At 40.3% G+C, this 26,414-nt stretch overlaps 1 protein-coding gene across 1 annotated transcript; it reads left to right on the forward strand.

Annotated features, from left to right (window-relative positions):
* Nucleotides 1–4,027: 4,027 nt before the first annotated feature.
* On the forward strand, nucleotides 4,028–26,348 carry LOC135987490 (bactericidal permeability-increasing protein-like). Its single transcript, XM_065632480.1, has 16 exons — nucleotides 4,028–4,046; nucleotides 6,395–6,520; nucleotides 8,841–8,952; nucleotides 11,007–11,135; nucleotides 14,596–14,754; nucleotides 15,475–15,538; nucleotides 15,626–15,686; nucleotides 17,159–17,250; nucleotides 18,813–18,986; nucleotides 19,960–20,013; nucleotides 20,993–21,163; nucleotides 21,800–21,867; nucleotides 23,275–23,317; nucleotides 24,543–24,609; nucleotides 25,643–25,719; nucleotides 26,271–26,348. The coding sequence occupies exons 1-16, from the start codon at nucleotides 4,028–4,030 to the stop codon at nucleotides 26,346–26,348; spliced, it is 1,494 nt and encodes a 497-aa protein (XP_065488552.1).
* Nucleotides 26,349–26,414: the final 66 nt, after the last annotated feature.

A 26,414-nucleotide genomic window follows, 5' to 3' on the forward strand; every position in this document is an offset into this window, starting at 1 on the left:
GAGGGCAACAATGATCTCATTTCACTAGGTCAATAAAGTTCTCAGTGGAAAGGAGAGGTTTGTATTGATGAAGGTGATAAAAGGAAAGGCAAGGAGACTACTGCAGTGGAAGAATCCACTCATTGAACAACCAAAGAGCTGATGCTCATGACAATCAGCTTGGTGTTCCATACTGGTCTTTCAACCATGAACATTAAAACAAGTGATTTCCTGAGAAGCTTGCTGCCGCCTTTTCCACTGCCCCATTTGGAGAAGTGCTGATGCAGTTGTCATCAAGTGGGGCCACAACCTGGACAAATCCAGAAGGGTAGGGTGCTGCAGCAGCAGGAAATGAGTGGAAGGAAGTACAAGGGCAGGGATGAGGACAGAAGAGAGAGATCAAGAACACCATGCCTGTCAGAAACTCTGCTTTCCTCTCTCTTGAGAAGGGATTGAATCCAAAGTGAGTCATGCTGCTGCTTCAACATCATGAGCATTTTCCATCGGCCATGGATGTCCTGCTCTGTTTTGTCCTTCAGTGTTGTCCCTGTCCCAGCAACCTCCTGTGTTCCCACTGGCTCCAGGGCTGCATAGTCTGCGCTGTTCAGGAAGGGTGGAGGAGGCTTCCCTGATACAATAAATGTTTGTGGGTACAGTTGTGATGTTTCCAGCAGAAGCACCATTTCAGTAGCTTGCACAAGCTAAAGTAATTATGTGAAATAAAATGGTTCAGTTTCTCAGAAGCTGGCTGTAGCACTCATTAGGTAACCAGCTACACCAGTTACAAGTGAGCATTTCTGCTGGCATTCTGCTATTTTTTCCTGTGAATTTTATGAGTCATGCCACAATGTAAGGTTTAGACACATTTCCCACACAGCATTAAGTATTAAACAGGAGAAGCTCCTGAGAAACAATCATGGTGAAAGGCCAAAACATCTTCCAAAGCTTTCAAGTTTGCCTGTGCAAATTTCAAATGACCAAAAAACACCATAAGTTTTCTCCCTCTCACGTCTTTCTAAAAGGGCTGTTATTTGATGAGCAATATTTTTTTTCTCCACCATTTTCATTTTGTCTCCGTCTGCAGGCAGGAAACTTCCAATGGCCAAGTATGAAGTTGTTCTCTGGCCGGGAAAGGCACTATGTCAAAATAGTACAGGAAACCTGTGTGCTTATGAGCTTGAAGAAATGGTTGTATACAGAACTTTTAAAAATGGTGATTCTTTTTTTTTTTAGTCTTATTAATTAGAAAAATATACAATGTGGTGACAAAAGGAAGCTCTTCATCAGCATTAAGTAGCTCAGAACAGTTGTTAAAGACAATGTGCTTTCTCAACTCAAAATACTTGGAGGGTTTTTCTCCCCGACATGGTCAGTGTAAAACACAAGCCATAGAACCTGTTCCACCAAAGCAATAAAACCCTATTGATAGCCCTAGTGGTTTCTCTTGAGAAATTTGAAACTTAAAATAGCTGTAGTCCTGTTGACCTACGGTCAGCTTCCCATGGCAGAGAACTATAAAAAGTAAAGGTCTCTTTGGTTCAGTTACATGCCTCCTGGATTTCTTTTTCCTGAAAAACAAGTGTAGTAATAAAGCTGTGAGCTAATGGAACTTTTCCATTATTTTTCTTTCTGTATTTTCCACTACAAAGAGTGTATTTTATAATATGTTTAAATAAATGTATATGTGTATATTAACCCTCATGATACTGCTATTTTGAATGACTAGGGTCACACTGAAAGATGTGAGAAATTGTGGAGTGAGGAGGAGGAGGTTATGAAGGCTGGAGCATCATCAGGAGACCTGTGAAAGTCTCAAGTACCATTTTAATTGAGCCAGTGTGGGAGGCGATTCAAATCAAAGCCAGTAGAAAGAACTTCCTAACTTTTTGCAGCTTCATGGTGGTCAACTTCACTCCTAAAAGGTATTTTAAAGCCCTTTATGCTAGTAGTCTATAGCTAATACATTTAGTGGAGCTCTGCTTTACACCGTCTCAGGTTGGCTGTCTACAGATGACCCTTAAGCAGCATCTGAAGTCTGTGCACATGGCTCTTAACTTCTCTGTTCCTGATTAAAATCTTGGTCATATGAAGCAGAGGACCTTTCAGTGCGTTTTCTGGGGCTTACCAGATTGCTTCAGACCTTTTTAGCTACCACGTTTTCTTGGATTTATCTGTTTCTTTACAGTATTGAATTGCTGAGAGTTGTGTGCAGAGCAAAAGTCTTTGAAGTGTCACGTCAAAGACAGAGTTTGATATCATTGCATTAGCAGGCCAAAATCACATTTTTCTGAGTAGTAAAAAGAGGCTTCACCCATGGAGGAAGATTCTCAGAGTAAGATTTCCTATGTCTGTGATGAACCAAAGGGGTCAGGTTTTTCTTACTGAGGTTACTGCATCCACGTTCTAGGAATCTATGGTGAATTCCTACAGGACCACAATTTATACAAAACCAGGGCAGGAGCTGCAGAAGTTGAGACAGTGCCTCATCCTGCTGTCAGCTCCATGAAAGTAACTGAATGGTTGTACTAGAGACTCATGAGTGAGCCATGCAACCAGAAGAAAAGCAGAGAAGAAAGCTTAGAACAGGCTTACTCAAATGATGGACTTGGGTCTGAATCTGGACAGATCCCAGAAAAATAATGCCTGCTGCATTCCTGTTCAAGGTCTCAGTATTTCTTACTCTTCGCCTGTCTCTTGGAGACCAGCTTAAGAGCACCCTTACAATTCTTAGCTGTGAGGGCAGTGTGCTGTGCATAGCTAGAAAAAGAACATTGATTTTTTTTTTTGCTAAGTGGGCTTTGGTAAAAATGAGCTTCGTAGTCCTGGCTCAGGTGCTGGGGAGGGCAGATACAGAGGTCAGCAATGTGAACTCAGTAGATCCAAACAGTGGAAAGTGTTCGTTTTCCACCAACTCATCAGACAACTGCCTCTCAACGTAGTTATGCATTGTTAACAGAATCTTTGTAGGCTTTGCAGCTGGTATTTATTTTGCAGCCTGGCATGGATTAATAGTTCTCTGGCAACTCGGCTCCAAGGCTTTGAAAGCTTTTATGAAAGGCATCAGCAGGCAAGCCATGCTCAGGAAAAGCTGTGGTAACACAGCAAAGCCTCGGAAAGATTGAAGGGGTTCCAGACCTACTCACAAATATAACCCGTGGGGACAGGGGTGGCTCTTATGTCCTATAGGTTCTGTTTGAAGATTTCATTGAGGTAGATCGCCTGCTGCCTCATGAGGTGGGAAGTGGGTAGCATTGCTTTCCACACTGAATGGAGGAAATCATGAACAGGAACTTACTGGAGTTTTTCTTTTTCCATGGGTATTTCCAGTGGTTGTGGAGAGGAGATCACCTGGTTTTATGTCATTTAGCAAACTCCCGTCTGTATAATTTACTGGTTTCTTTAAGCATTCCTGCCAATGTATCTCTCCTACCATATACATTTTGTATTCCTTTACCCTCAGATGTGATTTTTCCATATGGAATATCGGTGTATAGGAAGGGTTAAAATCTTGAAGCTATTGAGTTCTTTTTGATTTGACATTGTTGAGTGAGCTGCAAGAAGCCTACCTGTTCTTGAGCATGCTGCAGAATAACTAGAAACAATGGAGCAAGGGAGAAACTGAAAAATCCAGTTCCAGTTCTGGGCTAATAGCAGAATTATTTGTGAAACTGAAGAGCTCTTTCTGGACTTCAGGTTGGGTAGACACTGTATTTGCTATCATGTTTGAGAACTGTTTGTCCTGTGTTTGTTAACTATTGAGGTTTCTTTTCTGAATTTTTGGAAGTGAAAGGAATTCCTCTGTGGGCTGCAACTGTTTTGTGCAGGACTGAGGCAAGACAAGGACAAAAATCTTTTTCAGAGATATTCTATTCTATTACAGGGATTGGTCAGTTTAGGAGTGTTTTTATGGCTGTGTTAAATATGTACAAGACAATGATAGTGACTTTTTTGTTTTTCATCAGAAGCTGTCTTAGGTAGATTTCAGCTGTAATCTTTATTGCAAAATTTATTTGAAGTTTTTGCAGGCTGGTCACAAAGGAGAAACCAAATGTGGTATCTGCAGACTGGTAAGTAGAGTACTTCATTAGGGTGAGACAGGTACACAGACTGAAACAAAGGAGTTTTTCATCTTTTTTCCTCTACTTAAAGTAGTTGAATGCACTATCTCTGAGAAGACAAAAGAATTAAGAGGGTGATTTACATCAACGAATTGGTTGATGCATGCTCAGTTACTGAAGATAAAAATCAGAGCAATTTGTCTGCCATCCATTGTCATCAACAATGCAATTGGCAGCTTTGATTTAGACTATCAGGCAGCTGACAATTTCCGTCTCTGTCTCGGTCATCTGACTAACCTTGTACAATCAATTCCAGCATCTGACAGAAGCTTGGGGCTTTGATGAAACCAAGAATATCAGCCTGAGAGTGCAAAAGTAAAGCTTGCTGGTTTGAAAAAGCAGCATGAAATGATACCGACTTTTATTGCCATGGCAGTTCAGTTACTTGTTCTTTCATCTTCTTACCTGGCATGCATTTAAGAGCCAAACAAGAACTTATTAACTACAAAGCACAGTAGTGACTACGATTGCTGTTTTCTGATCCTCAGTGGGAATGAAATTCAATGAGAATGCGGTACTTCACCTGCACCGATGCTTCCAGCAATGCTGCTAGATAAATATCTAGTAGATATCTGAATACTTTAATGATAGAAAAATCTGTCTATCTGGTTTTACATTGACTTTTAATTGACCCTTCATAATCAGGGTAAAACATGGCATGTTTGCAAGAAAAGCTAGGACATTTTTTGGAAAAAGTTTAAGATATGTGACTCCAGCTGTCTGTTCTGCCTAATATAATATTGCTGCCTTAAAGGAATTCTTTACTTTGAGTTGCTTAAAGTATAGAAAACCAGAAAAGCATAAGAACTAGAGATGGAAATACCAACTAAGGGGGAGACTTTCAAAATTTGTCATAATGTGAATTATGCTTTCAGAATGTTTTTTCCCTGAAGCCACTTTTCCTTGCATAGTGTCTCAGGGTAACTGTAAGGATTACCTCAGAGAACTGATATCAGGACAATATTGATAGTGCATTTTGTCTGTTGTATAGTTCATAAATCCACCAAAGAGCAGTATTTTATGAGGTATTGGGTAGATCTTGGATTTGCAACTGTTTAGAGTCTGACCTGATCATATTAATTCCAACACAGAAGTAAGACTACCAAAGGAGTTTGTTGTTGGGTGTTTGTTTGTTTGTTTAAATGCATTTGTATGTTTTCTGGCAGATAATAGAATTAGTTGTCAGAATTTTCCAAGTACTTATTAGAAATCCAGGAATTATCTTATAGGCTGGAATACCTGGGATACTAGCAAGACTTTTTTGCTACGATTAATTAGCATGGTTTGTACATGGGCAGGTACCACGATCACAATCAGATATGTTATAAAAAGATGTGCCACTCCCTTCAGTAGTAAAGCCAGAGTAAAGTTACCATAGCCCCCTAATAAACAATTTCCTGATGCAGCACTGAGAAGACTTGAAGTGGTCTTGAGAAACCGTATTGTTATTTCTAGGAAATTGAGCAGTGGCTGTCAATGGTAGTGAAAATCAGGATGAATGCGAGAATTTTAAACAAAGAAACCTTACTTTTGTACTAAGAAAGTTTATCAGAAAGAAATAATTTGTCACAGCTTTTGTGAAGCTGTGTTGTGTGGTTATGTCCCACCACACAGCAGCTCACAGTCTCACTTTGCACTCAAAGACACTGTGCTGCAGGCTCATGCCAGGACACCCTTCTCTATGCCTGTGTGATCACCACGTAATTCTCACCTGAGCTTTGAATTTACCCTTGTGTTGCCTTCTCATGTGACCTGATTTAGTCAGTCTCACGTATCAGTATTTGGATTGTCAGAGGTTTGTGTGTAACAGCGAGGGAAGTTGTGTAGGGAGGCCTACTGTATTTTATTAGACCAGGTGACTTAGTTTAAAAACTTTTGGACTCACAAATCTAATATATCCTAGGGGGTGTGTATATAAAAAGGGCATTGTTCTATAGGAGGACAGACCTGCTCCTCCTTGGCTGGGATTGCTCTGTCATGTTCACTCTGCGGGGGGTAGGACAGATACTAAAATAAACAAGCCAAGACACAGGAGTGGGGAAAGCACGGAGTAGTGGAGCAGAACCATTCAGCCTCATCAACAGCTAATGCCTGCCAAAGGGTTCTCCAAGTAATCAGAAATCTGTTTCTGCTCCCACACTGACTGCTTCGTGCAATAAAATCATTGACTATCATTGACTCTCTTGACTATCCAGCCTTGTCCCAGTTTCATTGACAGAAGTGATAGATACAGATTTTTTGCAACTCATGGTATGCATCATTTATGATCACATTTGCATCACGAGTGTTGTTAACAGGTCCCTGTGACAAAGGTGAGAAGATGCTAAAGACATGGTATTCTTTCCTGCTGTGTTGGCTGTCCGTGCCACTTGAGGCTAATCCTGGTCTTAAAGTGAGGCTTACTCAGAAGGGGCTGGACTACGGTATGTCTAACACTGCCAGAAGTTAATTTATTATAAAAATGCTATGCTCAGAATATAGTTCCTTAAAAAGGTGCAATGTAGAAACAAGTTCCTTAAATATTGAAATAGAATAAATTTGTTTTGTCACCTTACACCAGGAACACTCTTTGTCTCTTCTTTCACTTATTTCCTTTTTGTGCACCCCAGGTGTGAATTTATCCTTGCATTGGTGATTGCATTCTCCTACAGTCCAACAGTGTTTCTACCACGTGCCTCATATTGTTCCACTTTCTTAGAATCAGAATGAGATGGTCATATAATTGCTTCTTTTTTAAAAGTGTCAAAAATATGATTGAAAGTGCTAGGCATAATTAAAGATAATAAGACATAATTGGAAAAGGGCTTACAATTTTGGAACAGCCACATACCTGTACACCTTTATACTCATTCCTCCATTTGGCATGGGATAGCATCTGCACATGCCATTCTTTAAAAAAAACTAGTAACCGTCTGCCATAATTCTGCCTTTTAACAGAATATGAGCAGTTTCCACAATATATTTTCCTTACTCTTTCTGTTCATGTTAATTTCTACTGTTTCTTACCTTAATCCATGGGTGTGGAGGGCACACAGTGTAATTTCAGTTGTTTACAGAATTAATATTAATAATAAAGGTTAACAAGGCACAAATTCAACAAAGGTTGGGTCATGCTAAGGATTAATCGTCATTTATGTACTGAACATGCTGACAGGTAAACAATGGACTTGTGAGATGAAAAGTAGAAGCTCAAGGTTTATGCCTTTGAGCTGAAAGCAAGGATCAGGTCCACTTATTTCTCTGTATAAGCATTGTTTTAAGGGCTTTTGAGAAGTTAAGAAGTGCAGGGCAAACATGAGTCACCCAAACCAGAAATGATCTCCATATCTTTTTATGACACACAGGATAAATTGCTCCCTAAGGATCTCTCATGCTGTTAGAAATGAGAATTCAGCCTGCTATCTCTTAGTATGAGCTCAGCAGTTTTTATGACATTCAGCATGGCCTTCAAGTGCCGAGCAAACAAAATTTGCAAACCTCCGCATTAGTAGTAACAACAGACATTAACAGGGTGCCTCCCAAAAGTATTTCTTCATTTTGAAGAGCATGGTGCCTGTCATGTCTTTTCCCTTAATATGAGATTTGAAGGCTGAGGCAATAGATCCTGCCTGCGCCCTCCTTGCCTGCCGCAAGAACCTTGAGAGAAATTACATCTGGGATCACTGGCTGCCTTCCCTTAGAGTTGTGACAGAGCTTTAAGTTATTTCAGTCAGAGCCCATATTTTGCTTCGTAGGCAGGAATTCCCAGGGAACCATAACTTACCTCTCCTTCATAAAAGATGCATTTTATAAAAACAGTATTCCAGTGCTATCATTGATTTAAATTCTTTGCTTTTTTAATACACTGAAGTCTGAGGGAGAAGAAAAACAGATATTTTGTGTTCAGCAACTGTAAGGCCAAAAGCTAAACAAACTCACGGTAAAAATACCTGAAAGCAGGACATAATTCAGTATTAAAGTTTTAGCAGATGAGCAAAAAGGAGGAAGACACAAGGAATTTGGGATTTAAAGATGTTCTGTGTGTTGATGACAGGGTCTGTGTGCATTATCAATGCACAAGTGGCATTGAAGCATTCAAGAAAGCAGGTATTCCTTAAAGCAAGGAGAGAAGAGAAGGGAAGGAAATAAATCAGAGATCAGCAGCATGGTGTGATGCATAAGGTGCAGTTGCAAACCCTATGTACTCTGAAAGGGGAAGAAAATGTTTAAAAGGATTGTCTTTAAACCACAAACAACTTCCTGTACACAAGCAACAATCCAGATAGTTCCGCATTTAACATACCAGCATGACAGATGCATATATCACACTTTTTCCTTAAGTAAACACTACATATAGAAGTTGTCTTGCTACTTCTTAACTGGATTTTTCATTCAAGAGCTATGAGACAATCTGAGGTAAAGATGATGACCAAGTGTTTCCCAAGGCTATCCACATTGTGAGTGAAATGAAGGAAGTAGTTTCAGAAACCCAACAAGAGTGCTAGAATAAGAAATAGAACTCAAGAGTCAAGATGATCCTAACAGATGATCATGATCTTGGGTTAAACGATTTGTATGTGAGGCTAACAGAAGTTACAAATGGGCATAGAAGTAGTTGGAAGGAGGTCTAGGTAAGGATCATAGTGTCAGAGCGTTACAAGAACAGTGTTAAAAATGATGATTAAATTATTTGGCAGTATATCTGGACCTTTAGGTGGCTGAATCCAGTCTGCAAGGCGTGTGCTTTCTTCTGTCCCCTTGTAGGCAGGAGGATTGGGATGGAGCTCCTGAAACAAGCAGTATCGAGAGAGACCTTCCCAAGCTGGAGTGGGCAGGAGAATTTCTCAGTTGTTAAGGTCAACTATGTCATTTCAAGGTAAGTAAAAGAAATAACATTTCAAAATCTTAGGATGAAACAGCTCATTATTACTGCATAGTAATAATTCTGCAGCCATTTTTTTGTTCCGTGTAAAATTTTAATGGTTCATCTAACTCTGTTCCCACTGCTCAAACACTGATTTGTTTTTTAAGTACTTCCTTCTACCACACTCAGAGATGAGCTTTAGAAAGCTTCTGAAGGAGCAACTTGGCTGGTTTTTTACTACGTTTGTATTAGAGTTTGAGGCAAGACAGGTGTAAGCACGGCTATGATACAGCAGGAGAAATGGGTGGTAAACAGGGCAGAATTGGTGTTATTAAGTCTGCTGCTATGGATAAGATGACAATGTTTGCAGGTGGATGGTATATCTGGGCTGACATGGCAGGAAGATGACTTTTACAGAATCTTTTGGGATGGATTTACAATGGTAGATCAGCATTTTGATTGGATAAGGATTGCCACCTATTTCCTGCTGAGGAAAATCATCATACCAGGAGCAGCCATTAGAAAAACAGTCTTACAGAGTTTCCTACAATTTCTCCAAATAAGGAGACAAATAGAAAAGGAGGTTTTTCTACAGCCTTCAACCCCATCTTCTGATAGGCTATAAAGAAAAAACCAGAAACTTCTGGTGTTTGAATGTTACTATTGAGCCAAACTCTGCTGCTCAGTAGCATTTTACTTCATTTTCTTTACAAATTACCCAGAGCAAGAAATACCAATCTGAGAGATTTCATGTACTTTCTGCTGGATAGGGCCTGCATCCTTTGTCTATACCTAATATTTTCCAAATAGCCTGATTTCTGGCATGCTTCACTGTCTTATACTATCCTTGTGACTTTAATTCCCTACATCTGAGGGAGCTGTGTTTGGACAGGCTAGAAATGAAGACACTATGGGGGTAGAGGTGTATGTGTCTTACTGCATGTCTTCCACTATGTGCTGGGTGGTGATTATAGGAAATATGGAGCCAGCTTCTTCCTGGAGGTGCACAGGGAAAGGATAATGGGCAACAGATGTAAGTTACATCAAGAAAAGTTCCCATTAGAAGTTAGGAAAAAGTTCTTGGGAGCACCAGAACAAGGGCCCAAAGAGGCTGGGGAATCTCCACCTTGGAGGTGTTCAAGAATCGAGTAGGCAGGGCCTGACTTGGCCCAGCTTTGAGTAGGGGGTTGAAACAAAATCTCCCGAGGTCCCATCCCAACCTAAATTATTACATGATCTTCAAGACCGCAGTTCATTCTCCCAACCATAGCTCTTGAAATTGGCCATCTTCCCAGTGGATAATCTGATTTTAGCTCACTGCAAACAAGATTACTAAAGGCAGCCTTACTTCCCAAGATGTTATTGGAAAATTATGATCATTTTAACTAAAAGTAGCTGGTGCCTTCTGCCCTGGGGAAAGTAGATTAAAGGCATTTGTTTCAGAGATCTCTGCCAGATATCAGGAAACAATGAGGAATGTGTACTACATGATAAGATTACAGCTGATATCTTTATAATATTCAACTCAATTCAACACACCCATTTGCAAGACAATGTCTTTGAGGATCAGAAACCTTTGTTTTGGCAGGGAAATCTTCAAGTAAGATTTTGTTTAGAAAAATGAATCCTCCCCAGAGCCTTTTGCTGAGGTAGGGCAGGGAATACAGAATGGGGAAAGAGAAACTTCGATGTACTTCAGCAAATGCTAGCATTCAGACAACCTGGATTTTTTTATAGATGTAGCATCTGGGTTTAACACACACTTTTTTTCCCCGAGCAAGCACGTTTCACTTTAACTAGTTTTTCTCCCAAGGAGAGGTTTTTGTTTTGGCCAGGCATCCTTTTTTCCCTGAGCAGATATCAAGGATTCTTTTTCCAAGGATTCTACTAAGTGTAATGGTACAGGTGTCTGTCTGTCCTAAAATATACTATGGTCAGTAATTTCTGAGAAATTCCTTTACCAAAGCATAGACTTTGCCTTTTATAACAGAAGGGGTTTCAGTGATCAGAAGTCCTTTTTACTCTTTTGACGTGCATTCTAATATCCCCCTTTCTGTATCCTGTAGGCTCAGAATTAATGCTGTAGATTTCCCAGAAACTTCTGCTTCCTTTATTCCTGGCACTGGCATTAGTCTGTCAGTGGCAAATGCTTCTGCTACCATCAGTGCAGACTGGAGAATGAACACATGGCTGCTGTAAGTATTGTACAGTGCGATGAAGGTGCAGGGGGCAGCTCTGGGAGAAGGATTGCTAATGAAAATCAGAAATCTAGTTGGTAATTATTATTTTTCGGGTTAGATATCCTTTATAATTTAACAACAATCTATTTGAATAAACTTCTAAAGAAGGAAACATCCTCTGCCAACTAATGTTTTGCGGTTTGGGGATTTTTTTTGTTTGTCGATTTTGTTCATTTGTTTGGTTGGGTTTGTTGTTTGTTTGTTGTTTGTGGAGGGTTTGGTTTTGTTTGTTTGTTGGGGTTTTTTTTCTTTTTTAAATTATTCTACCCCACAAGTTTTCCCTTCGGGAAGTATCTGGTCAGACATCTGTTAGCATGCTCAATTTGTCCAGACTCTTTATTACATGATATTACATGAATATTCAGGACCACAGAGTTTGCAATGGCCACATTTGTTACTTTCTTTGCACAGTATAACTGGAAGGTTGACTCTACAGCTAATTATCTATTTGCTGGTACAGTGTATATACTCTTCCAAAGTTCTCCTAATAAAGGAAGGGCACTGTCACAACACCGAACATTCAGAACGTTGAAAACTCCGGAATTTGACTCGCTATCAAAAACTGACTTAGCTTCATGAGCCTGTGCAGTATCAGATTGTCTTTAATGGCATGATTGCATACTGATTTTTCCACTTTTTTATCTCAGCATTTTTGCTATAGAATTTTAGTATAATATTCTAGATTTTCTTGGGGGCTGGAGGGCTAAAACTTCTGGGATATCAGAAGAGTTTGCAAGGTGCTGATCTCTACAATTTGGGTTAATGAAGTAACTGGTAACAGCAGTAGGCATTGAGATTTGCAAGCCAGAGATTTGCAAGCCAGATAGTACAGCAAGATGGATCACCACACCAGGCTGCAAGTTTCACAGTTTCTCAAAAGAGCACAGACATGCAGTTCTGCATTTTGTCTCCGTACTGGTGGCTGGAAACTGCTGTCACTGTGCCCATAACCTGTGTGTTGTTCCTTCTGTCATACCAATATTGTTAGGAAAAGGATACTGTGTTCAGCAGGGCAAAACAGTCGTTCCCAAACACCTCTCCCTCTTGCTGAAGGATAAGGACCTGGGCGTAATCTGGAGAGACCGCAGATGTATAAAACTCCCAAGACTTAACAGACAGCAAGGGAGACAGGGAGCTTGTATGCAGGATTTGGGGGAGCAGATCATAGTGGAGATGGTCAAAGCTAGTTTTGATGGAGTTTAGGGGGTTAAGGGTTTTTCTTGCCTTTTTGAGGGCGAGCAGGAACAATCTGTGCTGCTCTGTTCGATGTGATGTTTTGAGTGGCTGTAGGTTTAGACAGATCCAGAATATGCCCTACTCTTCATCTCATCCGTTCCTTAGTCCTACCTGTTGCTTTCAGCATAGCAGACTAAGCGGGGCCAGCTGAAAATGAGCTTTCCAAGAGAGACCGTTGACAGCCCCTCCTGGGCTGTTTCCAGGGTCAGTAAGAGGGGTCTTATCACAGCTTTTGAGTTGTGATAGTGTTATCCCTGCATTTCCAGCTCTGACTGTAGCCCTCCTCTCCACTGTGTCCCAGAGCACTCTGGCAGTCACAAAATCTCCTGGCAGGCCCTTTGCTCCTGGAGGCCTGGAGCTGAGACCATGCCTCAGTGAATCAGGATTCCTCCTGAAGAAGAGCTGATATAAGGATGCAGGAACAGAGGACCTAAGTAGCTGGGCTTCTCCTCATCTCCTAAGCTGCCCAAAAAGGGAGGAGGAGGGCTGAGATCCTTTTGCAATGGTCCTTCTCACTGAAGTACGGGTAAACCTAGGTTGGAAGGATCTCTGGAAGTCATTTTGTCCAGCTTCCTGCTCAAAACAGAGCAGTCACCAGACAAAACCAGGTCAACTGTCTAGTGGTGGTGTTTAGCCAAGGATGGTGATGCCACAAGCTCTCCAACTAACCTGTCCCATTGCTGCACAACCCTCCTGGGGTGCAGAGCCACAAAGATGATGGAGTGGAGCATCTCCCTTATGAGGAAAGGCTGAGGGAGCTGGGTCTCTTTAGCTTGGAGAAGAGGAGACTGAGGGGTGACCTCATTAATGTTTATAAATATGTAAAGGGTGAGTGTCAGGAGAATGGAGCCAGGCTCTTCTTGGTGACACCCAACGATAGGACAAGGAGCAATGGGTATAAACTGGAACACAGGCGGTTCCACTTAAATATGAGAAGAAACTTCTTCTCAGTAGGGTGACAGAGCCTGGAACAGGCTGCCCAGGGAGGTCATGGAGTCTCCTTCTCTGGAGACATTCAAAACCCGCCTGGACACATTCCTGTGTAACCTCATCCAGGTGTTCCTGCTCCGGCAGGAGGATTGGACTAGATGATCTTTCGAGGTCCCTTCCAATCCCTAACATTCTGTGATTCTGTTTTTCCTAATGGCTTCTGGGGTGAGTGTTTGTTTAGGGACTGGAAAATGAGGGTCTGAAGGGTGGTGCTTCCTCTAGATAGCCGCTTAATGCACATATACGGACCAAAAGGTGGGGTTGAAAATGGTAGTGGTGGTGGGAGGGACTTTGTGACAGGACATACTACTCACTGGTTTGGTTAGGAGTAGTCTGTGGTTTGTGGTTTGGTTAAGATGAATCGTTTGGGATTACGACTTCTTTCCCCTAGCTTGAAAAATAAAGAGGAGAGCTGAGAGACTCATGGTTTGAGCTTCATATTGGCTGGGCTCTTTCTCTGTAGTGTGGTGCAGCCACTGTAGTAATGCCTGGGAAAAGAAACCTGAGTAGTCAGGGTGAAGGGGTGAAAAGTGATGCTTTCAGTGCCAGTTCTGTTACATCAAATGCGGTTTTTATAACAGTATTCTAACATCCATTCAGCTCTCTGTATCCTGCTTGGTTGGTCTACAGCTTCCTACAATTCATAATACCTAAATTTGCTGGAATTTACGTATAAGGATATTCTTGTTGGGGTCTTAGAAGGGTTTTTTACAGAAAGGAGACAGAATGAACGGGTTTGGGGCAGGACAAAGAATGGAGGAATGTGTACATTTTACGAGGTTATTGGAAATTGTTACAGGAAAGAGGAAAGTGAACAACTGCGAAGTTGAGAAACACCAGGTTACAGATGTATTAGCTAACTGGCTTCTGCTGCTGCAGTCCCAGAGGCCTTCAGGGTGATCTGTGATGAAGGACTGGAATGTCTTGTGTTGCTGTGGAATTGTCATGGTTTTGCAAACTTGTTAAATCCTGCACAACAGTGGAAAATTCATGTCCTGGAAACTCACACACATAATCTGTTTTTTAATACCATGCGTGTCCCTAATCTGCTTTAATCCCTAGTAAACCGATTCTCCATTCTAGATAATAGAAGCAAAAAGTCCTTTCAAGCTTGATTTACAGGTAGTTTTTTAAATTTTTCCCTTAAAGCAGATGTTTCCTTGACTGAGGTTGGTTTTTTTTCTCCGAGCAGCGAAGACCAAGGAGACATAACCGTGTCCATCTCAGGACTGTTTATTGCAGTTATCTTCAATGTGTCAAGGGACAGCACAGGCCACTTGTCCGTGCTGCTACACAATTGCCAGATGAGCATTAGTAGCATAAAAGTCAAGTTAAATGGAGAATCTAGGTATGTACAGTAGATTTTCTAATTACTCTGTGGGAAATAGCAGGGTTTGTAGCAGAAGGGTCACTTTTCAAATTTTGAGTTTTAGGGATCCAGTTACAGGATACAAGTAAGGACCAACTACTGAAGGCTATGAAAACAGATTTTTAAAGGTCTATTTTCAAAACCAGCCTCCTTTGCTGCGTGTGTGAAGTGCAGTTAATCTACACGTCTTTGTGCATATGCCAACAAATGAGCTGACTAAACATACTGCATATGAAAAAAATGCCATTTAGGCATATTAAAAAAATACAAGATTGCAAATAGAGGTTTGCAGCTATGAAGGTGGTCTAGACTGATTATGCCTTTTGACAAGCTGACCTACAATTTCAGAGTAAAACTTCCAAAAGAGAGCATGAAACAATGCTTGTAGTTCTCATTTTTATTTTCTAGAATTTTTTTGTCTTACTGAAGGACAAAATGTGGCTGATTGAGTATTGTTTATCAGCACGTTAACATGAACATTCACTACTTTGCAGATTGCCATCTAAGTAGAGACTGAGAACCCCTAGGATTTGTCTGAGACACACAAATTAATAAAAAGTCAACTGCACAGTCTACCAATATCGCTGCATTCACATCTCATTAATATAAATGACATTGACGTCCCAGTCTGCCAGATTTTGTATTTCAAATATTTCAATCCATGCTAAAAAGTAATTGTGTTCATTTCCTTTCCTCCAGCTGGATCTACAGCTTTCTGTCTGGTTATCTTGAGAAGCTCATTCACATCAAATTGGATAAAAATGTAAGTTTGCAAAGGTGGTTTCAGCTAGTGAAGAGAGGAGATGAAATACAGCACTTACATTACTGATTTGTCTCTCTTTTCATATAGCTCTGCATAAATATCAAACACAAAATCCAAATCATGGATGCACACCTAAAAAACCGTAAGGGTGAGTTGTTGATAACAGCTTTTTGTTAAGTAATTTTCATATTGCTCAAATTGTAGCCTTTTTTATTAGATGCCAAACCATTCCTGTGTTCACAGTACAAAAAACAAAAAAGGGATAAAAATATAGACATTGTTCTGTACCATATCCTATTACAGAGTCCACCCTAGAAATCTCTTACATGCACCTTATATACAATATTCAGATTCCTTTTGTATCCATAGCGGGTCACCTGTTTCTTTCAGTCTGCTGTCGGTGATGTGTGTTATTTCCTTAGATTTTTGAGATTAATATTTTCATGCTGATCCTTTGTGCTCTTGATACTGTGGACATAAGAAAACCTGAGATAGCAAACATCCCTGTAAGATCTCATAAGCTTAGTATATCTTGTTTTGAACTTGTTCAGTGAGATAACATGATGCTGCAGGAAGACAGTGTCACACTAAGCATGTTTCCCTTCACACCAATAACAATTCCTGTGTCACTCTTGCAGAGGCATGAAGACAATAGATATCTGTGTCCAAAAAGTAGATACTTATATATAAGATTTTAACTTCTATAATAAATCTCACAGCTTTTATTTATTCATTTTTCCTTTTTCAGTTGGTGGTGTTTTTTTCCAGGGATAAGAATATTTGTAGTCTTTGACAGTGCAAATTTACTTAATTCACCTAAGTCATATAATTGAGATCAGAGAGTTTATTCCCACTCTTCACATTGCATTGCAGATATTTCTGTTATTTGCTATTCTGTTCAGAAGCAGAGTAAGTAGACTGTTCTTTTTCCTAAAATGGCCTATACCTGCCATGTGCCAGGCAGTGGCAAATATTACTGGAAAACGTAGTCATCAAGAATATGTTCTTATGCAGCACATACCTAAACACTTGATGCTCAAGGGCTCTGCAACCTGCTCTGTTATATTGAGTTCACAATCTCTGTGTGAATTCACCATTTCTCTTTAAACCCATCTGATTTTTATACAGTGTGAACAGACTTTACAGTGTGATCAAAAATAACAAATCAGACTGAAGCTGCATGCGAGCACCTTTCAGAAAAAGTCTTCAATCATATTGATAAAGTGCCCTCTATTGTTGTGAACAAACATCCCTTGTCTTCAACACTGATATGTGTGAAAATGTGCTAATGTCATCTTCCAAAGTATTTAGTAGGATTTGCCGGTATTTCAGTAATCATATATGAGTGCAAACACATAACAAAAACAGGAACTCTGCCCTAGATACTCATTGTGAACAATAGAATAAGGCGTAAACCAGGAGGAATTGGTGAATTTTTCAGGTGGAATACTCTCACTTTTACCCTTATAACAATTTTTTTTGTTTTCTTCTTCCTTCTCCCACCATCCCTCTTCTTCGGATTCATCATTTCTATAATGTGTTTGCCTTTAATTAAACCGAAACTGTTTGTGACTTGTTTTTATAATAACAGCTGTTTTGTTTTGTCCATCATTCTTTTAGTCTTAAACCAGATTGATGCCTTTGCACAAATAGACTATTCCCTAGTTAGTTCTCCAGCAGTCTTCAAATCACACATGAACTTGGATTTGAAGGTAATTTGTCTTTAATATCAGTCTTTCTAAGACTTTTCTGATTCTATTTTGTGTTGATTCATTTTCTTTCACTACAGTCTTACTCGGTCTCTCCAATATTTCATTAAAAAGCAATAAGACACTCAGACATTTTGGTCGATTGTTGTTTTAGTAAATTAATTGCATTTGTTAATTAATGAAAGCTATTATTTGGAATTAAATTATTTCAGAGTTGAGACCCTTCAGAGGTGCTTTATAAACAGCATAAAAGTGTTCTTTAGATCCACAGCTCTTCCACTGCTGCTTGATCATCGACTATTACTGCTGCTTCATAATCCATGAGGACTACCAATGTAATTGCAATCCAAAGTATTTGTTTTGAGGTCATTCAGCACCTTGTATATATAGGCCACACCCAAAAAAAAGACTTGTCACAGACAGTCCTTGAGCATGACAAAGCAGTTGCTTTTTTAAACCATTTTTCACCTTTGCTGGCAAGAGATATCTCAGCAATACTCAGCTTTTCCAGCGGCTTCAACAGTCCTTGTAATTCAGAGCATCTCCATGGCTCTCAGAACTGACTTCAGTTAAGAAAGATGTGCTAGAGCTGTGGCTGAAACCCTCCCTCTTGGTTATTTTGTTCAGGCAACTTTACTGCCCGCAAAAACATTCTGCAAGCAGGATATACATAGCTTTAAAGTACTAGGCAATTATTTATCAGCTACTATAGCTAACTAGAACTTAAAAGGCTAAGCTGTCATGCAGACACCCCAATGGGATACTGGATGAGTCTTTGTATATCAGTTATTAATCAGTTAAGGAAGTTACTGGTCTCCAGTGCTCCATGGAACAGGCTGATTCTTGATGGTTATGAATTGCCATCTTCCAGCTCTCTCAACTTTGTTCTTTCTTTCCTTGTCAGTGTTTTTCCTGTTGAATCTTTCAGCTACTAACCATTACAGTGTCAGTAATGACACTACTTATCGTCTGTTTTTACTTTTCTTCTCTTACATGGCCTATGCTCACATACCTTCTCACATTTTAAGAATTATTTTCTTAGTATAAGTGAACCAAGGTCCCACACCTGTGCAGCACCCAGACTAGGTCTTGGAGGACTGGCAGCTGGTCCAGGACTAAACATTAGGTGGTATAAAAGACTCCTTTGTGTCTCTGTCCTAAGCAACTTCCAGTGCTTTTTGAGTATGCCTGAAGATTTTCTTGAAATGTCACCCTTAGAATTGAGTTACCAAATGTGTCTTTGCCACAAGAGAAAGGAAACTGTGGCCCAGAGGATTTTTTTGGGTTTCTCATAGCTGCAGTACAGAATAGTCACTTGAATGCTCAAATTCAAACTTTGTAAGAATGGAGGCCAGATTTTCTCTGTGATTCCTGTATTTTTCCAAAAGGGCCTGAATTTGCTGATTTTCAGGGCATATCACAAACTTACCTGCTTACTTTAGGTTTTCTTTAATGTCAAGATTTTCTTCATGTTAGGAAGAATTCTTTCTGTTCAACCACTGCTAATGCATTCTGACAGATAGGAATGTGTACAACTAGAAATACATGATAATGACTCTTTGCAGGGCGCAGTCTATCCAGTAGGAAATCACACAGACCCTCCCTTTGTGCCAGCTCCGTTTGCTCTCCCAAACCAGGGTGATTCCATGCTATACCTGGGAGTCTCCAGTTATTTTCTTAAATGTGCTTCACTGGCTTACTACAGAGCAGGGGCCTTTAACATCACCATATCCAAAGAGGTGAGTATAATTTGCATGTAGTAGAATTACAGCTATCAGCAGTATGGATAATCGGCAAAGGAGAATAACACACAGTGTTTGCCATTTCACACAGATTTGAGTCACACTTCTACTACTTGTAGGAGGGATTCATGACATTCATTCTGGATGTCATCATTTTAAATAGTCAAAGCCTTCCTCAGACCTAAGCATGAACTTCGTGGCAGCTCTGGGCAAGGAATGACAGATATGAACATCACAGTGCTGGCATGCAAGCAGTGGCAGAAAGAATGAAAAAGAGCTTTCTCTGCATGGATTCCACACAGGAAAGGAAAGGGCGAGACAAGAAAAATTGTACTGAAGCCACAGTCTGCTGCATAGAGGCCCACAATAAATGTATTTGCTGTGTTGAGAGCTACAACAAGCCTTCGGACTTAACCAAGCAGCAGAATGAGGGAAGAAGCAGATACAAGGAAACTAAGCTTTCAGCTGTGGGCAAAGAATATACAAGACTTCTCTCAGAGATGCTGTTTCCACACTGGCATTAGTTTCCAAGAAGTTTTGCTAACTGAAACAGTGCTAAGAGAGTCTTTATAAAAAATGGTGACACAAATGGCACTGAGAAACGTCATCACAGTGGTCGGCAGCAAAAGGGCAAATGAGATTTTTGAGTCCTGCCTCTGACAGATTCAGTGTATTTCATCTAAGAAAGTCCCGAAGGCAGGAAGTGAGCAGGATGCCATGGCTCTTCTTTCAGAGAATAATGCTTGTTCACTGGTATGTGCTTCTGAAACATGTCCATGAGAAATCTATCTCTCTTCTGACCCGCAGAGCACTGTGTGTTCCCTAGGAATCATTCTGGGGCAAGGAAATACTAAATTAAAACATGGATGGATTATCTAAAACTAAAGTAAACAGGATATGGGGTTTTTTCCCAAGGAAAACCTCATTTTCAGGCTGATATATTGATATAATTTATTTCATTTGTTTACAGCTTGCTACTACTTTCAACCCAAATACCGCCTTATTCAAAGGTCTTTTTCCTAAGGTGGGTACTTTTACTTGTAAAGACCTTTTAAGAAAGAGCAATAGCCAATGTTCTGTATGGATACTATCTGTGTACTAGCTCATTTGCAAAAGTTTGGAGAAGACAAGGAAATTAAGCTGGTTTATGATTAATGAAACATTCAAACATACATGTCTACCCCATCATAACTCTATGTTCTTCCTAACTATATCACACTACGCTTTAGTCATTCTCTACCCCTCGAAGTGCAGGATTTGCTCTCAGTCTCTGAAACAGTAACAAAGACTTAATTGGTAGACATCTGTGAGATCAGTCTCCTCTTATTCCTGTTCAAGGCAATGGTATCTCTCCTGTTGGCAGCCTGATTTCTCTATGCAGAGATACCTGATTTATGACTACTGGAGATTATATACAATGGGAAGTAACAATCACGAGGAGCTAAGTTTATAAACATGATGCAAGAAATTAAGATACTATGAGATGCTTTAAAAATCCCTAATATGGCAACATTTATTATAAAACTATGAAATTTTGAATCTGTTGCATTGCAAACTAAAATTTTGTCCTCTAGGAGTTTCTCTATTTTTCAAAAGATTTACTCTTTTGGAAGGCTGCCTCTTTTCCAAATTCTTTATATTCTCAGGGTAATTTTTTTTTGTTTTACTGGAATCACTCATTTCCCTCATGTCTTTAACATGCAGTGCTAATCCTCTCCTCTTGAAATACATTTTTCAGGACCAACCTTTAAATTATTTCTCTATATATGTTCAATATCAGTGGGTCTAAAATGTAATCATTTGTTTTATGGTTTCTGAAACTCAGAGTATATGCAATGCTAATTTCGTCATTTCAGTTGGCGTAATTAAAATGAAGTATTTTCAGTATAGGTTAACTGAGGATTGGTATATAGTACCTGATTATGATGCAAGCACAGAAACTGTAGCTTAAGAAAAGCTTTACTCTGCATTCAATATTTTTTCCCCTCTTTGTAATTCCACAGATTGCTCTGAGTTACCTACCAGTGTGCCTGGTGCTGGTGAATCTGGTGGCTACATCACCACCTGCCATCAGTTTAAATGCAGACAGATGCATCCTGCAGATCACTGGCTGCGTAGACGTGTTTGCTGTTCTGCCAAATTCAACCACCCAGTACATCTTTACGGGGAATCTAGTAAGTAACATGAGCTAGAAAATAACATTCAGTGCTGGAGGCTGAACAAATCACACAGTAATCTTCCAAATCCTTTGAAAACCGTAGAGATCAGCATAAAAATAGTATATACTGGTCTGCCACAAATATGCGTACCGTTCTGTTGTATTTCACAGGGAGCAAACATGCACCACATACTGTAGAATTTAACAGGCAGGTGCAGAGAACTACTTATGAAAGCCCTTTTTTCCGTGCGGGAGGTTGAGTGATTATTCAATAATTAATTGTGTTATATAAAAATATGATTATCTGATACTTAGTCTTCCTAATTCATTTGTTACAAAATAGTTCAGTGTGTCCCCAGACATCTTTTCATTAGGTTGAAAGTGAACCAATTATGTGAGCTATGCAAGGACTTAAATGGTCCTAATGATAAGGATGCAATCAGGGCAGTATTATCAGTTTGCTCATGCAATCTCAGTTGCTGGCAGAAAGCAGCAAATTCACAAATTATTTCACTATCTACATGTATTGACCAAATTAAAGTTTAGACATTGTGTTTCCAATCACAAAAGCAATTTCATTTGTGCCTGTATCTAAGACAGTATCTATCTGTGGATACAGTCACAGAAGACTGTTTTGTTTTTTTCCCTGCAGACAGCCAGTACCAGAGCCAATTTGACAATAACCAAACAGAAGTTGATTATCTCATTACTTCTGAAGAGGTAACCAAGGAAAATTCAGAGAGCAACATTTATGATCCCAACATTAGGACATGACAGAACTTCATTGCGTCAGCCTGACAGTGCTTGTTTCACCATGAGAAAAAGAAAATTAGTTGCCTTCTTTCTCACAGGGGCTCTAAGATACTTTTGACTGGTTGGCCTAAATCTTGCAGATGAAATATAATAATACTGTGGCACAACCATGTCTCTTGTGCAACGTGATACTACCCTTTTCCATAGGTTAAATACCTTTCCAGATGACAGTGTTCAGTTTATTGGTTATCTTAAAGGCATCTGGTTCAGTCTGTGCTGATGTTGGAGAATGAAGTTCAGTAGTTTATTCGAGACACTCTAAATGTTGTTGCTATGCCATGTCTGAGCATCAGAAACAGAACTGCAGAGTGCAAACACTGCCTTGGCTGCTGTAACTTGCTCTCTGTGTGCCTTCACGTGAGGGGAAGGGAAAAGTGAGACCACATAGCACGTAATGCAACAGCAGGCACCGTGCCATCAAACAAATGAGACGAGAAAGGTGTAGTTTGAAGCAAAGCTCAGAGCTTTCTAGATTTTGCTTAGATCATTTTGGTTTTGTGGTTACCTACAGTTATGGTGTTCTCAACTGTCTTAAAACAGATTTTATTTGCACTTCGATCTGGGCTGAGTTTACAGCCCCTTTCTCCCTAAATGTACCAGGTGGGTAGAGGCACAGACTTTCCAGCATGCAGCCAACACCAGTGTTTGTGCTTTATACTGGGACAGAATTCCAGAATATATAATATTTTTTAACCTATTACATTTTCATTAAAGAAAAATTTGAGCAACCTTGTCTTAGTTTTGGTCACTGGAACTTTTTAACAGGAAAAGAGGACTTAGAGTGATCAGAGCCTGTCAGTATAAGTTTAAGAAGTAATGGTGCCACTCAGAGCATTTGACACAATAGTGTGTCCTCCTGTTCTTCAAAATGTTGTATTTCCCTGGGATTATACTTACAGTGATCTGATGATGCATACAGGCATCAGTGGAAAAAGTTAGGAAATCATAATGGTTAGGAATGGATATGAGTTGATTCAAACCATCATGAACATTTGAGGAAAGTGTAGTTCAGCCATTGCAGGAAGCAGAAATTCCAGAAGAATTTAATTTCCCAAGTCTTAATAGTCACAGCCCAGGGCTACACGCGACTTTAGGAAGAGATTAGTATCAGAAAGATCCCAGTGATTCTAGAATTCATGTGTAATTTTGCCAGTTTTGATTAAAAGCTGTTGGGAATCAAAGAGTATTTGGCAAATATGAATATGTGAATCAGCAGGAAATCGGTATGAAATTCCACAAGTAAATCTTCAATCAGGGTGCAAAACTTGTGCCTTCATCCTTTCTAGTGAATCCTCTTTTATTTCTTTTCCTCAGGCTCCAGTTCTCCCTGCTGCACTCCACTCCTGGCTTCTCTGATGTAAGTTGATGGTTTTGATGCCTAGAAAAGTTAGCTGAGCCCTTCAAGGATAAAAGAAACTCACCTGAACTTGTTGCTGGACAGTTCTTGGTCTGTCTTGGGGGTATCATCTGCCACTGCTCTTTCTGTTTTGAAATAGTATATTCTCTGCTTTTTCTTTTCTAGTAACAGGAAATGCCTCTTGGAGTGTTGGGGTTTTTTTCTCATCAGAGGCTCCAAATATTGGGAAGTTAATAACCCTGCAACATTAATTGAAACAAAGAGAAATGTCCGCCTGGGTCTGCATGACCTAGCAAGTCATCATTCTGCTCTCTTCTCTGTCCGGCAGCACAAAGGCAGGCATGGGGCTGACACCTCTTCTGGCTGTTTCTGACAGCCAGCCTGAATTCACAGCTGGATGGAGTAGGCATAGCAGTTGGAGTGAATACAAACCCAGGCTTAAGCTCAGTTTTAGGAATTATCTTGAATCACTTCAACCAAATAGCGTAAAAAGGGGAGTCAAAAACAGGGAATAAAAGAAACACCATGCCACTGCTTAGATCATTCACTGTAGACTGAGAAATGGTCAGTGCGACTCTGCAGCAGCTCAGCCCAACCTATATAAGTAAAGGGAGGAGGGTGTTAATCACAGTGGCATGAGACAGCACCAGGACAGGGCAGTTCTTGCCACCCAGAGAACAGTTCACTTCTAAGACCTGAGTCCTAGCAGCTGAAATAGGGTTGAACAGATTTCATTCCTAAATTCAAGGTTCAATCCAGGTACTTAACATGCAAGGGAAGAAAGAGAAGAAAAGAGAAGAAAAGAGAAGAGAAGAAAAGAGAAGAGAAGAAAAGAGAAGAAAAGAGAAGAGAAGAGAAGAGAAGAAAAGAGAAAAGAAAGAAAAGAAAAGAGAAAGAAAATAAAAGGAAAATAGAGAAAAGAGAAAAGAGAAGGAAGAGAAAAGGAAAAAAGAAAGAGAAAAGAAGCAACACAACAACAAAACAAACAAAAAAACTTCTTTTTACCTTATTATGAGAAAAATAGACACCTCTTTGACATGCATATTTTACATTGTTCTGCAAAACAAAAAAAAAAAGAATATCTTTTTTACCTGAAATTTTCTCTACCAAGCTCTGTTCTGATCTTTTTGCATGTGACTCCAGTTCTAACCGTCCATCTCCCCTGTCAAGCTGCAATCCCATAGGCATCAGACAATAATCACCAAATGTGTCTTTCTCTCCACAGCAGATGTCACTGGTGGAGAATTTTCTGTCTTACACTTTACGGAGTGCGGTGATCCCAGTAATCAATGGTAAGGATTGTAGCCAGTTATGGAGCGTAGCTGGTGGGAAAACAAGACTGAAACCCCAAAAGGGAGTGCCCAGCTTTAAAGATTGTGTTATATGGGAGGTTTTCTGTCCATTTGGCTACATCCGGACAGGCCTACTCTGTGCTGGACTTCAGTCCTGGTCCCTAAGTCACCTGGATCAGGGGCTGGGACAGAGCAGGTCTCAGCTCCCTTCCAAACACTGGGCTTGGGTTTCCTTTTCCCTGGATGCAGCGTGGCAGCGGAACTGAGACATCCTTGCGTCTTGTCCTGACACAAAGTCAAGCCATGACCATTGAATGGCCCAGGCTGGGGAAGTGCAGAAGCACACTTGCATCTTGGGGCTTTGGGGTTTCATCTCTGACCTTACCACCTCCCTCTGCCTTTGCGCTTCACCTGCTGCCACAGGCAGGACGAAGCAGAAAATCAACCAACTCAGTGGGATGCAGAGAGAGGAGGATGACGAAGAAAGAGGTGAAGGTGGAAAAAAGCAAGTTGAAGAGTACAGAAGGTGCTTATGAGGTTAACAGAGGTGAGGAGACTGCTGAGGGAGGAAGTGAGATGAAGGGTAAGAGAATGAAAGTGAGGGGTGCAAAAGTTAGATGTTTGGAAGAGCAAATAGGAATAGAGCTGGGCTTGATTCAGCAAAGTAGAGATAGATGAGAATAAGCGGGACCAACAGGACTAGACGATCAGGTAGAGAAGAAAATGAAAGGAAGATGGAAAATGAGTCAAGTGTGGGAAACAGCAGAAACCAGATCTTTTGGGACAGATATCTGGAGAGGAGTGAAGTCAGTCAGATCCCAGTGTCAGACAGCTCAGAACTTGTTAGAGGTTTGTATGCATCTTTTTCACAGGATTTTTTTCTTTTTGGCAAGTATGAATAATGGCTCCATTGGGAGGGACAGGCCTGTTGGTTAAAGGGAAAATGCAAAACAAAATGAGTCCTTGAAAAAGATGCTTCTGAAGTGCATTTTATGATTACATTCAAATGCATTTATATTTGTCCTTTCCAAAGATAAACTAGGAAAAGGATTTCCTCTTCCTAACTTGGCTGACACTACCCTGACTGGACCTGTAATAAAAATGAATCAGGTAAAAAGCTCGATTTCTTGTTAAAGAATATTGCTTCTTTTTCAGGCTTGCACATTTGTTTGTGTTTCTGTGTTGGGTAGGTCTAAATGTTGCTTATAGTACAGCTTTAACTATACACTAGATATAAAATCCAAACTCTGGATCAGAAATGAGCCTTCTGCCCCCCACTCCTAGCAGTTGTAGGTTATCAAGGGTCTACTAGCCCTTTGGGGTGTGCCAGCATGGGGACACAACAAGGACAGCTCTGCTACCCCCAGCAGGGATTAGGAGCATTGAGTGCATGAGTTCTTGCTGCTCTGAGCATTCTCTAGATTCTCTAGGAAGGCTTATAGGCAACCCAAGTGTCTCTGTAGTAAGTGCTGCTCAGCCTTTTGAAGAGTTTTATTAACTTTAATCAGAGTCCATTCCTACCCTAAAGTTCAGGAGGCATGAAGCCACTTCTGTCTCCTGCCGTGGTGAGGGAGTTACTATGGGATCTAGTCCCAGAGAACTGACCCCTGAATATGTCCGTCTGAAATGTAAGGTAATTTTACACGTTCTTCTTTCCTCAGGGTCATCTGGTAATTTCCACTGATGTTCACTACAAACATGAGGAAGGGGGAGATGAGAACCTTCACAGCCACTCCTAATGTCCCTTTACTTTTAAACAAAAATAAGTGAAAAATGTAGTCTTCATTCTGTTGGCTTGTAGGGAG

The sequence above is a fragment of the Caloenas nicobarica genome, chromosome 1 (genome assembly GCF_036013445.1).
Source record: "Caloenas nicobarica isolate bCalNic1 chromosome 1, bCalNic1.hap1, whole genome shotgun sequence".
In the NCBI taxonomy this organism is placed as follows: Eukaryota; Metazoa; Chordata; class Aves; order Columbiformes; family Columbidae; genus Caloenas; species Caloenas nicobarica.